The sequence below is a fragment of the Stylophora pistillata genome, chromosome 9 (assembly GCF_964205215.1).
Source record: "Stylophora pistillata chromosome 9, jaStyPist1.2, whole genome shotgun sequence".
Lineage (NCBI taxonomy): Eukaryota > Metazoa > Cnidaria > Anthozoa > Scleractinia > Pocilloporidae > Stylophora > Stylophora pistillata.
The window spans coordinates 9,465,714-9,482,187 of NC_142527.1; the positions used below are offsets into that span (position 1 = coordinate 9,465,714).

The 16,474-nt window shown below is 38.5% G+C and overlaps 1 protein-coding gene and 1 long non-coding RNA gene across 2 annotated transcripts; one reads left to right on the plus strand and one right to left on the minus strand.

The window, feature by feature from the left end:
• Positions 1 to 1,465: 1,465 nt before the first annotated feature.
• Positions 1,466 to 6,907, minus strand: LOC111319380 (uncharacterized). The gene is made up of 6 exons (XM_088732376.1): positions 6,752 to 6,907; positions 5,784 to 5,819; positions 4,878 to 5,222; positions 4,388 to 4,447; positions 3,251 to 3,319; positions 1,466 to 2,582 (listed from the first exon to the last, which is right to left on the minus strand). The coding sequence occupies exons 1-6, from the start codon at positions 6,804 to 6,806 to the stop codon at positions 2,515 to 2,517; spliced, it is 633 nt and encodes a 210-aa protein (XP_088588502.1). The 5' UTR covers positions 6,807 to 6,907; the 3' UTR covers positions 1,466 to 2,514.
• Positions 6,908 to 12,900: 5,993 nt separating this feature from the next.
• Positions 12,901 to 14,039, plus strand: LOC148723140 (uncharacterized). The gene is made up of 2 exons (XR_015991439.1): positions 12,901 to 13,037; positions 13,483 to 14,039. It is a non-coding gene; the product is annotated as an uncharacterized LOC148723140 (long non-coding RNA).
• Positions 14,040 to 16,474: the final 2,435 nt, after the last annotated feature.

Consider the following 16,474-nt stretch of genomic DNA (forward strand, 5'->3'; position numbering starts at 1 on the left):
ACGAAAAAAGTTCACTTTTCAAAAATTTTGTTAGCCCAAGCCGAAAGAGCATAGTAAAATTGGATAAACCTACAAATTTTCAACCATCTATCTCATAAGAAGCGATTGCCACAGCTGCCAAGTTAGAAGCATTTGTAACTTTTGCCACCCAGTCACACTCAGACATGGTTTTCCATACAAATCCTTGTAAATTCAACCATTCCACTTTCAAAAACTGGTAACTACCGTATTTACTCGCCTATAAGCCGATCTCGGCTATAAGCCGAGACCCTAAACTTCTTCATGTCAGCAGCTGTTGCATTGAAATAAAAAATAAACACAAAACATTCGGCTATAAGCCGAGACCTAATAATTGCAAAGTACTCCACACGTGTCGTTAACTGAGATGAATTAACATAAACCGAAAACAAAAGGAGCTTCCCTCTCGGGAAACATGCAACCAAAAAGTAGGTTATTTACTCAGTTGTTATTGGTCGTTTAATTGAAAGTAACAACAAATCACAGATAAGTTGAATTTAATGTGTAAATAAATAGAACCATGCGTGACATAACAAAACATTCACCTGAGTTCAGAATCCTGTCTCAAACAATAGCTCTCTTTCAAAGTTATCGTAATCGATCATCATGCCGAAAGTTCGTCATTCTTCATACAACTTAGCGTTCAAACTAAAAGTCGTTGCTGAAACAGAGGCCGTCGAAAACAACTCCGAGATCGCTAGAGATTGCGGAATCAGTGAATCGATGGTGCGTCGCTGGCGAAAAGATCAAGCGAACCTGTTTAATGGTGAGCTTAAAATGTCAGCAAAGCGAAAGACGATGGGCTGCTTTTCGCCAAAGTATCCTGAATTGGATCAAACACTACTGGACTGGTTTTCAGAGCAGGGGAGTCAAGGTAAGTCTTTCGCTTCTTTAAAACAATGAACAGCTTCGATCAGCTGATATCTGTCAGATCGTGTTGCAATGTCTACACAAACCGTGGGAATGACCGCTTCTGATTGGCCAGTTTTTCATGTTGTCAAAACAAGTCAAACAATGGATCTCTTTTATCTTTTACAGGAATTGCTGTAAGCAGATTAATTCTACGGCTAAAAGCTAAGGAGTTGAGCGGTGATCCAGACTTCAAAGCCTCACTGGGTCGGTACCAGAGATGGAAAAAGCGCCATTCTATCAGCCTTCGCACTAAGACAACCCTGGCACAGCGACTCCCACAAGATCTGGAAGAAAAGATCATCCAGTTCCATCGGTTCGTGATCGCACTTCGGCAACGGTATGGACATTTGCTCTCCAGGCTGTTCAAGATGGATGAAACTCCTATGCGATCCGAGAAATTTGTGTTTGTTGATAATCGCTCGGCTTATAGTCGAATAAACATTGAATTTCGAATCTTGTTAAGCACCCGTAAATATTTTTTGGCCAAAATACTCGGCTATAAGCCGAACCCCCTACCTTGGCGAGAATACACACACACTTTACACACACTTTATTTTTTCTTTTTCTTACAAAATAATTTAGATTATGTTGACCCGCAGATAGCAAATTTGCTATTCGAGGCGGGTCAATCATCAACAAACATTATTTACAATATATAAAGAAAATTAAAAACTAAATAATTAGATATTGTTGAATTATAAAAAGAAGCATAGCTGGCAAATACATCAATAGTTGTTCAATAAAGTATAGAAGCAAATACATTAGTACTGAAAGCAATCGGATCAATTTGTTTTAATTATGCAGTCCTTAAGTTTAGAGGAGATCTTTTCAACATCAAGATAAGAATCTTCATTATCTAGTATCTGAAATAAAGACGTTTTAATTTGTTTATTAAAGGAATGTTTTGATAACGTTTTGAATTCTTTCGGTATCTTATTCCAAATTTTGACACCAACACGCGAGAAAGCCTTTTTTTGTAGGTTAAGTCTAGAGTGCTTTGTACTAAAGAGCTGTGAATTTACCTGTGAGAATTTACCTGTTCTCAGTTTAATTTGTTGGAAAAATCGCTCGGCTTATAGGCGAATAAATACGGTAACCCTTTTACTCCCAGAAGTGATTAACATTCAACCTCTCCCTACAATATCCATACCTTACCCCACAAATAGGCAATGAGAATACTCAACCTTATCAGTATGGAGTTGTATATACTTGGTCTGGACACCAAATTCAACTAAAAATATTTTCAAGAAAATGTGTAGCAGTTAGAGGGAAGAATTAAAAATCAGATCTTGGGAGTTAGGGTTAAATTTAAATATTAAATATTAAAATATGTATCTGTAAATTTTTTTTCTCTGTCCCTTTGCTATATTTACTTACTTAGCATTGACAAAATGATACATATTCTTTTTTAATGTTGGCCATTGATAATCATTAATGGCCAATAATTACAATAATAAAAATAGTAATAACTATTAATAATAATAGCAATTATCATAATTATCATAAAATAAATAATATGGTCAGCTCAACCAGGGAAATACATTCAATCATGAACTGTGAAGTGTCCTCGTAATGTTCCCATGTCTAATAGAACAAGGCCCGAATTAGAGTGGTTACCACCATCAGCATGAGAAAGAAAGGCTGAAATATCCCTATAAAGATGGAAATGAAAGGTATCAGTGACATTCTTGCATTACACCTACATCCATCCACTCACACACATAAGCCAAATCCATTCTTTTCCAGATCAATCCAAGCCACCCTATACAACTCTATTCTGAAACATGAAATCCAGTACATCTCCCAGCTAGCATTCCACTTTACTTTGCCAAAGTTTCAACACGAGCACATAATCAGCTCAAGTTTTGTTCTTGGTTTCACCCCATTTGCATCTCACCAACGGCACTCAACACCACCACATATCACATAATGTTGATCCTGCAATTCTATGACAACCATAATGCTACCACACCATTACCACCAAATTCTGTGCTCTGCAAGGGCCTAGTGACATTCATTTCCAATACTACTTATTAATTCATGCTGTTCCATTCCTTTATAGCTATTCCAGGTGTAGTATCCAGAGTATCAGTCTCGAAAAGAGCTAAAGTAAAATGAACCATAATGCCCTGCTTGCTGTAAAAACCTTACTTTTTAATAATCTAACTCTCCGTAATCACGGGATCCAACATGACTGACTTACGACATTATGCCAGGGTAATTCAGCTAAGTTATACACTTTCATTGCTAACTTGCTTCACTCACTTTCTTTTTTGCTCTACTTTTTGGCTTATTTTTAAGTATCAAGCAAATTACCAACCTGAGTGATGGCTTGTGGCCCTAGAAACAATCGTGGAATTTATTTCTTTTGTTTCAACCACTGGTTTTTCTGGTAAAAAGGTACAAACCTTTAGTAACAAATACAGACAGCAGACCAGATGCCAAATGCAAACTGAGAACAAAACAGTTTTTCCCTTAAATTGTTTAATTTTTGACCATAAATATTTATATGTTCAATGATATGGACTATTCAGCCCAGTCCCCACAAGTCCAGATAACTGAGATTCAACTGTAACAACAGTTACCATAATGATAAAAATAATAATTCTTAACAGTAATGGCAATTATCATAACTATCATAACATAAATCATATGATCAGCTCAACCAGGGAAATACATTTAATCATCATCGCATTATAAATGTAAAATATCATTATTAATATCATGAACTGTGAAGTGTCCACTTAATGTTCCCACATAATGGTTGCTAATGATTAGTAGGGCGTATAGAACAGTTAGCACCATCAGCACATGAGAGAAAGCATGTGTCACAAAGATGGAAATGAAAGATATCAGTGACATTCATGAACTGTGAAGTGTCCACTTAATGTTCCCACGTAATGGTCACTAATGATTAGTAGGGCGTATAGAGCAGTTAGCACCATCAGCACATGAGAGAAAGCATGCGTGACAAAGATGGAAATGAAAGATATCAGTGACATTCTTGCATTTCATCTACATCTGTCCACTCACACACATTAGCCCTATCCATTCTTTTTCCAGATCAATCCAAGCAACCTTATTCAACTCTTTCTACACCATTAATTCAATAAAATCTCACAACACTCCACTTTACTTTGACAATGTTTTAACATGAGCACACTATCAGCTCACATAATTTTCTTAGTTTCACCCCATTTACACCTCACTTAATTAAACACCACTCACCATATATCACATAATGTTGATCCTACGATTCTATGACACATTATATGTTATGCTAGGGCCTATACTACTGGGATTCCTTTCCAATACTACCTATAACTTCATGCTGTTCCATTCCTTTTAAGCTATTCCAGGGCAATTCAGCTAAATTGTGCACTGTCATTGCTAATTTGCTTCATTCACTTTCCTTTTTTTGCTTTACACTTTCTCAAATATCCAGTAAATTACCAACCTGAATGAGGACTTGTTGTCCAGAGAACAATGGGGGACATAATTTCTTTATTGCCGACTGCTGGTTTTTTGGGTAAAAGGTAAAAACTGTTAGTAACAAAATACAGATAGCAGACCTGTGGAGGTACCAAATGCAAACTGAGAACAATTCAGTTTTTCGTCTAAGTTAACCTTGAGCACAATAATATTTCATTATCAACTCATTATCATGCAATGTTTTTCTTTTTCAGTCTGTATTTTGGATTAAATCCACAGTCTACATACTCCATTTTGTGTGTAGACTAAGATTCATTCCCCCATCAGCAGACAGCTGTCCAAAGTATCCGAAAGGTAAGTAAAACACAGTTGAGAAAGTGCCATCTACTCTGTATATCAGATTTATTAAATTTCTTTGCCCCAAATGAAAAGTATTGAAATCTTATCATGTATTACATTAAATAAATGAGTTAATAAATGACTAGATTATAAACACGCACGTATGCATACTTTACCTTGTACACTCAAATTGATATGTTCATATCCTGGGTCCTTGGTGACCCCAACCTCGGAGAAATACTTGTGACAGTCATACAGCCCAGCATCTGGTAGTGTTACATTTCTTATCTGAAATGACACATGTGTGTCGTTGACATAACGAAAGGAGAAACGCTCCTGGCAGATGTCTGAGTAATCTGTATTTTCGGTGCAGAAAAATTTATCCTTTCCATCTTTTTCCTGTCCAAGAGTGATGAAGTTTACATGGTCTTTCGACACTGCATACTTGCGAAAGCTGCTATCTCTGTCGTTTACCGATCTTGTGTAAAAAAGGTTCACAGTTTCTGTCACATAGGCTGTAACTAGATAAAAAATACAATTTCAGTGTTTTGACACCATAACTGTGACATAATAAATGCATTAAATAATAAATGATAACAACAGTCTTAAAGACTGATTTTGTAAAAGAAAAAAATTACTTGATCTGTTAAAAATTAATTAATCATAAAGTTGGAATTTGTATTTTGCTTTTGAACTTGTTTGAGTTAACTTACAATTTTTCTTATCCCTTTTCTGTAAGTGGGTGTTGCAACCCAATATCTTAACAACAACAAAAATAAAAGATTTCAACAAAGAAATACCCTTTGTATCTGGTATTTACTTATGCTTGGGGCCCTTTGAAGTTTTCCCATAAGCTCCTTCCCCCTTCACTAAAGAGAAATACATCTACATCCAGCTATATGTCAGGTTGTCGGTGGTAAGTCCTTATGAATGCATTAAAGGACTGGCACATATATATCTGGGTGCCAAAAGCAATATGATATGTAGGTTCCTAGCTTAAATGAAAGTGAACAGAGGGTTAAGTTTGACATCAGACTTATCGGTGAGATAAATTACAAACAAGAATGTAGTTGTGAACTTGCCAGGCTTGATGGAAACGTGCCCATTTGTTGCTGCAACTGTGAAATAAATGAGAAACATTGCGTTACCAAGGTCATCTGACATAACAAGTCTTTGCCATTTCTTAAAATCCAGCCCTGAAAAAATACTAATAACGAACTCAAAGTATTCAGATTTCCTTTGTAGCAAGGTAGTTTCAATAAACACACGAAACCTGGTTTAACGCAGTTGAAACAAAAGAACAGAAAATAGTAAACCTTACAACCACATGACAGTCACGTGACAGTAGTCATACATGGTTTGCTTTGAAAATGATGAAACGCCAAAAAATCACAACACTACCGCTATGACTAGATCTGTCGGATGTCTTGAATCTGTAACTATCAGTATCAGTCCAAGAGCTCTCCGAAACACACTAATATTAATTTTTTTCACCTAATTTTTTGTTACTAGCGCGAGAGACTTCGCCGAAAAGGAAGGATTGCTAGCGGTCGAATCCAGCTGTCAGATTCAGACAGGCAAACCTCTCTTCCCTGTCAAATTTCAGATCACTGATTGCGGTAAACGGTAACGACTGTAGATTTAATATATATGTAAAACAGGTCCAAGAAAAATTTTGAGTACCTTGCAGGTTTCTATAGTCTGTAGGCGAAATACCACCACATAATGTGGCACCACTAAAACACATTAAATGCTCGATGAGTGTGGGCTGGACCACGGTCTTCCAACAGAACACGAAATCTTACCACTGTTCCTAATCTAAGCGTTGAGATACAGGCAAATCCGAGAAGAGAAGTATTTTCGACCACGTGAACTTGAAAAAAGCATAACTTATGCGAAATGAGGCAATGGAGCGGTTTAAAAATACCGTTCACGAGTTACTTTGGGTGCTCCACGTGAATCGTGGAACGATTCCGAAATCGTGGAACGATTTCGGAAGCTAGCTTAAGCTTCAGGGAAAACGAACAAAAAACTTACTTATTATACTAACCTACAGCGCTGAGAGTAAAGATAGTTATGATCAAGAAATTAAGATCGTTTGCCATGTGTCAGGAATCTTCCAATTGCTTTTAACACAAGAGATTTTCCCGATAATATTCACGATAAAATGACCCACAGATTCGACTCGTTCAACTATGTCCCAAAACCAAAACTCGCTCAATAGGTCGGTTTCAGTCACGTGACCTTAATTTTATGCGCCGCTGACACCTGTCACAGTGATATGTGTACCTCCGTGATATGTGTACCCCCGCACACATATCACTAGTGATATGTGTACCCCTGGTAGGGATACACAAAACACTGAAGCTTTGCACCCGGGCCTCTTAGAGCTTCAAAGAAAACATGGCTACGAGGAACAAATTTTGTGGTTTTATATTTTAAAGTTTCCGATCCAAAATATAAACGGAAGAAGATCACAATGCAACTGAATAACAATACACATGTTGACTGCGATTGCCGCGATATGCGTATCCACATTGTATCCCCTAGATGTATTGGGGATACACATATCACTGAACGGCGATCGCAGTGATATGTGTATCCCCTGACTAACTCGCTGTCGTCAGTCAATTTGGAATCAATAATACACTTACCAGCCATATATAAGCTTAGCTAGTAATTTGCTAGAAAGACAACAGCGCTTGCTTTACCAAGGGATACACATATCACTTACTACGATTTCCGTAATATGCTTAACCCCGAGATATGTTGAGGATACACATATCACTGAACGAGAGATCTCAGTTATATACGTATCCCCTGGCTAGTGCGATGTCGTCTGTGTACTTTTTAAATTTGTCAGTGACAGATATGATTGGGAATCAATAAAACTTGCTGTCAGTTGGTGAAATATCTCATGCACTTACGTACTAGCCAGTAAAGGAGCTAGTGGCAAGTAATTTCTGTGCTAGACAAGCGACAAAGCCGATACGATTGCAGTCACCAGTGATATGTGTATCCCAAGATATATTTTTGTTTACATGACAATTTCGATTCCTTTATATTTCCAATAGATTGTTTGATGTTTGCTACTGGCCCATAAGAACTGTCGGACTCGCGAGTCGTGTCTTTACAGTTCTGATTGTGGAAGATGGTTCAGTGAACGATTTGCGTCTATTAACACAAGCTAGCCGTAATTATTTATTTTTTGGAGCGGAGGGGGGTGGGGGATACACATATCACTGGCCGCCATCTTGGAGGGGGTACACATATCACTAGTGATATGTGTGCGGGGGTACACATATCACTGTGACACCGCCATGTTTGTGCACCTCGCAGAACGTAAACAATTCGAAGCAAGATGTTTTATGCTTGATTTTTGGCTGCGGAGCGAAAAGTGGAAGAGATGAAGGTGCTCAGTTTTCAAAATTTCCTGAGTTAATAACTAACGAAGGGGAAGAAGCAAGAAAATTGTCAGAATTGAGAAGAGAACGATGGATTTCGGCGATAAGTAGAGACGACTTGACAGAATCACACAAAAAACATGGTCGCGTCTGCGGGAAACATTTTGTTTCGGGTAAAGCAGCGAAAAGGTGGGATAAGTTTAATGTAGACTGGGTGCCATCGTTATGCTTAGGACATGACAAAAAACTCTCTGGACAAAAAAGCTAGAGGAAAAGTTACAGTCTTTTGCAAAGCGAGACGAAAGACGACGACTTCGAGAGAAACTAAGAGTCGAAGCTCAAGACAAACTACGGGAGCAACTCCAGCAAGAAGTGGCAGCTAAGAAGCAAAAAATCAATGAACCAGGGATACAAGTGGAAGATAATGGTATCGAGAACATTTTTGATACTGATATGGAGACAGGAGTTGCGACTCAGACAGAAGAGTTTGACTATCTGTTTGTAACTGCTGAGAAACTCTTCGAAGAGAACTGGTTTGCCGGGGATGACGAGAAAGTTGCTTTCTACACAGGAATATCAGATTTGATGTCTTAATGACTGTGTTCCGACATGTTTCACCTCATGTTAATCGCAAGTCAATGACTCTTTCAAAGTTTCAGAATTCATTTTAACACTTATGAAGTTAAGACTGAATGCTCCCATGCAAGATCTGGCGTATCGTTTTGGTGTGTCACATTCGACCGTTTCTAGAATTTTTCTAGCGTGGATGATTGTTATGGGTTGTAGATTGGCACCGTTAATTGTTTGGCCTGATCGTGCTGACCTTTGGAGAACAATGCCCCAATGTTTTCAATTTTCTTTTGGAAACAGAGTTACTGTAATCATATATTGTTTTGAGGTGTTTACCAACAGACCATCAAACCTCTATGCTCGAGCACAAACTTATTCTTCTTACAAAAGTCACAGTACTGTTAAAATTCTCATTGGGATCACTCCTCAAGGAAGCATATCCTTTGTATCTCAAGCTTGGGGAGGGAGAACCTCTGATAAACATCTCACAGATAACTGTGGGATACTAAATAAACTTGTACCAGGAGACTTAGTCATGGCAAATCGTGGGTTCACTATCCATGAAAGTGTTTTAATGCAAAGAGTAGAGTTAGTGATCCCTGCTTTTACTAAAGGTAGGGATCAGCTAGATCCAATAGACGTCGAAAAAACAAGGGGCATAGCGAACTTGCGAATTCATGTTGAACGTGTAATTGGACTCCTTCGGCGAAAGTACACTATCCTCTCAAGCATTCTTTCAATAGAGTTCTTGGCGTGTGATAAAAGAAATGAAGAGAATGCAAAGCCAATGATAGACAGAATTATTACCGTCACTTCCGCTCTAACAAATTTGAGCCCAGGCATTGTACCATTTGATTGATTACTGCATCTTAAGCATCAGTCAATTGAAAACACCCTCAACCCCCCACCTACAATTAGGGAGTGCAGGTAAATCTAACAACTGTTGGCTGAGGAGCTAATGCAGCATTAATACCATAATTCCCCAGGGGGAGTTAAAATTGTCAAAATTTTCCTGGGGGAAGTTCCAATCAAACTTAAGAGATGGATTTTGAAGTTGGTCAACAATTTACCTCTGAGGTACAGTCTTAACTGTAAACATTGTTTGGTATAATAATCAATGGTGCTATGTAGATCTTAGAATTACAGCATGTTACACCATAATGAAAATACTACATGTGGTTTTGAAGAAAAAGAATGTTTACTACGATAAAAAAGCCACAAACAGCTCATCCCTTTCGGTGTCACAGCTGCAAAATCCTGATTACTGGAGGATTGTCGAAGGACAGTTTGGTGACATGTTAGTTGGCCAGGACGGGGACATTATGTTTGAAGCATCAACTTGGAAATGCATTCAGGAGAAGTTAAATGGTAAACTAACAATCTCATCCTTTATGAAGCTCTTTTTTACTTAGAAGATACACTGTAATAGCAATAATACTACAATTTTGATTGAACCTAAATTGTATTTATCTCTAACGGAACCAACATTCAAAGACCTCCTACAAACTCTAAACAAAAAAATGGAAAAATGCTCAGATTGGCAGAGACTTGCAAGCCAGCCAGTTTTTCATAAAATCAAATTCCCCAAAACTGTATAAGATCATCCTTGACAGTATTCTCTCTGAACATCATGGGGAAAAAAGAGCAGACCTACAGGAGAAAAGGGCAACAGCTGTTATATGGCAACTATTATATTACAGGTATTTTTAGTTATAGGCCACACTGGTACTTATAAATGAAATCAAATTCTAATGTAGAATACCACAGCAGACCAAGAACATTCACAGCATTTTAAATGAGTCACAATCACAGGCGTAATTTTTTTTACAGGAAATTACAAAACAAGACGCAATACAAAAATAATAATTTTATGAACAATATAGCTTTTTTAATTAAATCTTTTAAAAAAGTAAAACAAGAAACATATTAACCTGACAGACAATCCCCTGGACACTATAAAATGAAAGACAGTCGGAAGTTACTTCAATGAAAAATACCTGCATGTGTTACCAAGCAAAATTTTGAAGGTGGCGGGGTGGTGGTGGCAAAAATATGGATTCAAAATATTTGGGTGTAAGCCTAGCTCCTCCTACTACACTGTGCTTCCTTTCAGTTCCTTGCCTAGCATTGCTTTTAGATTTGTGCGTCTCAGTTCAACTATTAATGTGTGTTTCTAAGTGATCAAATGTGTAAAACCTATTTGGTCTGATAATCAGAAATCAGAGACATGGTGAATTCCTGGACGAAAGTTCGATCTTCTTAGAGCTGCATGGCCTCCAATCTAGTGGAATGGCTCTTGGAAAAGTGTTAGGATTTGCAAGGGATGGGAAAACTAACACCCAGAAGAGACACAGTATTGCATCTAGTCATCTGGAGAGGGCAGAATACATGGTTTGCCAAGCAATTCAGAGTCATTTTCACTCCCACTGAGGTTCTGTTTGAAACCACTCTAATTGCCTAAGGGGTGTGGGATATTATGGTTGCTTTGGGGGAGAAATTAGGGGTACCTCAACACAAAGGAAAATAACCAGAAAACTATGCATTTTTAGGAGTTGCAATGCAAAAAAAAGGTTTATTGTATAGAGAAAGAACTTTCATATCAATATAAAATTAATGCAGTTGGAGTTTATACAAACAAGTTAACTGAGATACAAAACTGCATTTTAAGTGATCCTCCTCATTTCAAGGTAAGTTGTGAAATATACTGGTAAAATTTCAAATTTATTCAACACTAAAAGCAGCATACTAAAGGATTAAGAATATTATATCAATTTCTAAGATAACAAAGTGAAATACAATGCAAAAAAAAAATGGCAAGTCTGGGATTTACGAGTAATTTCATTTCAAGTTACAGAGTTCCCGTTCTCGCAAATTCGAATTTCGCACGGTTGGTGGTTACAGGCTAGCGGAATGATGGTTCTTAACACACGTCAAACAAATTCGAATCCCGCACAGTTCACATCCCATTCGACAAAAAGTGTTCTTTCTGCTCTTAAGGCATCGTTTGCACCTTCCTTTGGACATTTGCACGGGCCAGTGATGAGCTTGTACAGTTCCTTCGATTGCCGTGTTTCTCTGTCGTGCCGTAAACTCGCCAATCAACCCTTCGATTAGTTCAATGCGAAATTGAAGCTGTGATAGATCGGGATGATTATCTGCCTCCATCATTAGAATATGTGCGTTGACAATACACACATCAACGCTAAACCAAAGCAAGTAACGCCACCACTTTTCTGCGCGACGAGAGGACTCATAATACTGCCGCTTTCGGTCGCTGAGGTCAACTCCTCCCATGTATTTGTAGTAGAGTTGCACCACAGGAACAGTTGGGACTTGGATAATTGACCCGTCCTTTTGCTTTCGGGAAACGGTCACGTTTCCCCCAACCTGGCATTGTGTGCTTATGAAGGAAACCAATTTTTTGTCCTTCCACACGGTCGCAACAACGTCGCCTTTTCGTCGAAAGAGCGATTCGCCGCGACGAAGAACTTTCACAGCAGCCACATTTGGCTTGAGTTGTTTTGGAAAGTCCTTTCGATTCGAACGCGTTGTTCCACAAAGGTAGATATCATTTTCCAAAAGATCCTCTGCAAGTTTTACAGAAGTAAAGAAATTATCACAAAAAATGTGATATTTTTTCCCGTGTAGAGAACGAACGAGGTCAGAAACGACTCGATGAATAAAATTTGTGTAGGAGCCTAATATGATTTTGGTATCAATAGAAACCTTAGGGCCTCTGCTATTGGCTGAATTACGATCACGCTTTACTTCCCCTATCTATCACGAGTTATGATTGGTCAAAATATGTTTGGTTTCAGAGTTCCATATGGCACTTATGGGAAAATATGCAAATTTCCAGACGAGTGCCATATGGCACTTCTGGGAGTGAAAGGGTTAAAATTTGTGAAAATACATGTCTACATACATATTATTGTTTTATACCTGGATTTTCCTACAGAAAACTCCTACCACTGAATAATTTTATTTTTTGCTTTGGCTTAGCAGAAATCCTTTCAAATACTATGCATGGATGATTTCCACAACATCAACACAGTTAAAAAACCAACAGAGCAAATACTTACTAATGCTGTCCATATGACAACTCTTCTCATGGACACACAGTCATCTGTGGATGCAGTTCCTCAACCAGTTGACACAGTCAGCATTCACAGATGCGTAGTGGTTTCATCTCCTGGAAGTCCACCCCAGCTGTGCAGAGGAGGGATATCCACCAGAGCTGTCATAACAGAAATAAAAAGATTTTGGCCTGAATTTAGTAAAAATTTCTTCCTAAGAGAGCTTGGCCCAACCATACAAGGAAATTGATCTCTCTATGATGCGGCAATCTTTTAAAGAGCTAAGGCAAGACAGACAACATCTAACTATTTCACTAATACTCCACACTGTTGCCTACAGCACGAGTGCACTTTGATGACTGATTGTATATTTCAGCACATCGGTACATATATATTACTGTAGATACACCAAGTGAACCTTGAACAATCATTTCTGATCATGAAGAAAAAAAAAGAGACCCACAGCATCTACAATGCAAACTGGTGTAAAATTTGTGTGGCATTCTTGCTTAATACAGTCCAGTCTTGGAAAAAGTATGGAAAGTGTAATGATTTGTGGACTTCATTGAATACGCAGTGTCTCATTAAGTCAGTTTGTCTGCAAAATATCTGGTTTCTAAGCTTGTGCATTTTGTTAAAGAGTCTCTCCTACAACGTACACAAGCTTGTTTCTAATTATTTAACTTTCTAACACTACTGTCTCTTCAATAACAATTTATTACTTATTACAGGGTTTATTCAAGAGAAAATCCCGAGGAATGTCAAACACTGCACAGTAAGGATGACTACCAGGCTTGCCACCAGTACATTTTTGATGTAATACCAGAATTCAAAGAATTCCTTAAATTACATGTGGTTTCCACTGTGGGTGACCATTTCCTATTTTTTAAAGGGAAGGGGGTAGTTGCACAGGGATTAACCAATAAACAATTTTGCTAGTTTCGGTAATATGGTAGATTTCACTGATAAGCGATACCTATCTGAGAAGTTTACTGTTGTTCCAGTGTCGAAAGAAGTAAAACTTAGCCACATCCCACGATTGCAAACGCTTCGTGTCGACAAGAACAGCTGTTGGGCAAATTAAAAAAATTAAAAAAGGTAGTAATTACAGTTTCTAGCAAACGCACTGAAAACCACAGGCAGCCCAAGCTCACTTCAAGAAAAGCGGACGTCACTCTTACCGTGTTGCGCAACGTTTTATATTTATAAAGGTTTGTATGGGATGTTATCGGTTTGCCTTGAAAGAGAGAAAAAATGTCTTGTTTTGAAATAAAATGGGCTAACCTTATTGCCTTGTTGTTTTCCTTTGTTGATTCCGAGCGTCTCAGGCCATTTTGAAGCTTTTTCGGCGAGTTAGCGCAACGTTGGTGTTCAACTGCTAAAAGAAAGACAAGGCCAGAAACCTATTTTAGAAGTGTCCGTCGCCCGAAGCGAATAATTCCACCAAAAAATTACCACCAGTCTATTCCAGATGTTGCAGTTTTATTTCCATTCACTCGATTCCCAATTCCTCTCACAGATATTTCACTAGCGATACTTTTATCTCCAGATCGATCGGCTTTCCAATTTCGAATTTGGCTGCTTGAAACATTTGTGGGCCCATTGGCCGATCACACAGTATGTTGGGTAACAAAAATAAGCCCGGTGAGGGTAGCCAGCGAACTGCAGTCGACAAACAAACCAGTTAGCTCTCCTGGTCCCCTTGAGAGGTTTTGTCAAGACTGCGTTGGTTTGATCGACCAATCAACATCGAATGGAAAGGTGTGATCAGAACAATGCGGTCTTGACAAAAAAAAGATTTTGGCCTGAATTTAGTAAAAATTTCTTCCTAGAGAGCTTGGCCCAACCATACAAGGAAATTGATCTCTCTATGATGCGGCAATCTTAATGTCAGAAAGGTGACAGAAACAGCAAAATCCTTACCAATGCAAATAATTATCGAGCGCCACATGTCGGCGCAAAGCTAAGTGATTATGAATACTTTCCAAACGCGAGAATGGCTCTGACTCACCTCTATCGTTACGAACAAATTACACTTTAAATCCAACCGGTGTTCAAACTTTCTGCCTAAGTATGATACAAAACCAGCCTCCTGCTTTGCTTGGATACCCTTTCGCTGCTTTAGACACTACTGAAGTCGAGGAAAGTAACACGATCGACACTTCATCAGACGGAGTTCGCAAAAAACTGCACTTTACTCCACACAAAATGACTCCACTGAACTAGTACTCATTCAAACTTGGTTTCAGTTTCAAAAGCACATTTAGAGGATCAAATCTCACAAAAAGCTTGAAGTATCCGGGATATTTTTCACCTTAACCCAACGAGAGGGCCGATACCTTCATTGATCTCGCGAACAAATCGAAGCGCTTCTCACCTTTAGGTTGATGACCACTGACCAGTTACTGTGACGTCAAGAAAACGTATTTCCGCGGTGTCGATCCAAATCAGCGAGAGAGGGTCCATATTTGGACTAATTATTACGACATATTCCACAAGAAATCCCTAAGGAAGTTCGAGTTAACGCTTCAATAGCGTCTAACAAACAAGTTCAAATAATTAGTGAGCATATAAAAGAACTCTTGTTGCAACGATTAAAACACCCCGGATGAGCGCACTAGACAGGAGCTAGTGTCGAAAGGTCGTGTCTATGAATTGTAAGTCTCTGTTACATTCATTAAATCTTTAAACCATGAGCATCAAATCCTGGTGCGGATCCAGGATTTAGTTAAGTTGGGTTCGGAGAATTGTCCGAGGACATGCTCCCCCGGGAGATTTTGAAAATTAGGTCTTCGGAAACATGATTTCCAGCATTTTGAGGGGCAATTTAGGGGGTTCGACCGAACCGCCCGAACCACCCCTGGATCCGCCTCAGAAATCATGTCTGATTGTCCACCTGGATGCTTTGTGAGCTTTGCCTTGTTAAAAGTACTTTCAAGAGCACACAAGATCAACGATAAAAAATTTTTCCTGGTTTCTGGATGAGGATTTACACTAAGTTAAACTCCATGTTTTTTGTAAGTTCCACGCGGAAATTCATACGTGAAAAAAATTCAACTTTCGAAACTATATTGTGAGTTTGGGGAGGTCTAAGTATTCGTCTTTCCCTAGGGCGAAAAACATTTAGATTTAACCTTTGACAAAAGATCAACTGTTTCATTCATAAAGCGAGTTTTCTTTTTTTTTTAATCAACAACAGCTATGAGCTAATGGTGGGAGGCTGCATATCATGCTAGTACATCTCTCTAACACGGGTAACGAGTTCTTATGGAAAACCGGCGTATCCACAAGTTCTTACAAAGTGCGATTGCAGACCACGAAATTCACAAAAGTTTCATCATGATTTCTAAAGTAACTCGAGAAAGCTACCATCTGGACTGTCGAATTGGAAATCAATTTTAATGTGCCCACAAAATTAAGAAAATGGAAGAATTGTGGGATGCCTTTACCACCACACCAAAATGTATAAGGCTGGCTTTTGATGCTTTATTACGAGCATACACGAATTGCCGACGCTAAGTAATAAAAACTCCATCGAGAGCGATCTCTCCAAATATTCATTGGAATAATAAAACAAATAAAACGTAAAAAGCAAAGGGAATTAAGGGGTAGGGTGTTAGGGAAAACCAATGGGGTGAGGGGAAACCCGTGCGGAGGGAGGGGAGGTATGAAAAATCACGCAAGCGTGCGAACGAATTGACATACATTTTAGCTCGCCAAAAT

Excerpts from the sequence above, each read along its gene's own strand:
- LOC111319380 (XM_088732376.1), bottom strand. The coding sequence starts at position 6,806 with ATGGCAAACGATCTTAATTTCTTGATCATAACTATCTTTACTCTCAGC. Across the intron at positions 5,820-6,751 it reads CTTTACTCTCAGCGCTGTAG|TTGCAGCAACAAATGGGCAC; the intron begins GTTAGTATAATA and ends TTTATTTCACAG. Across the intron at positions 3,320-4,387 it reads GACAACAAGTCCTCATTCAG|AAAAACCAGTGGTTGAAACA; the intron begins GTTGGTAATTTA and ends CCTTTTTACCAG.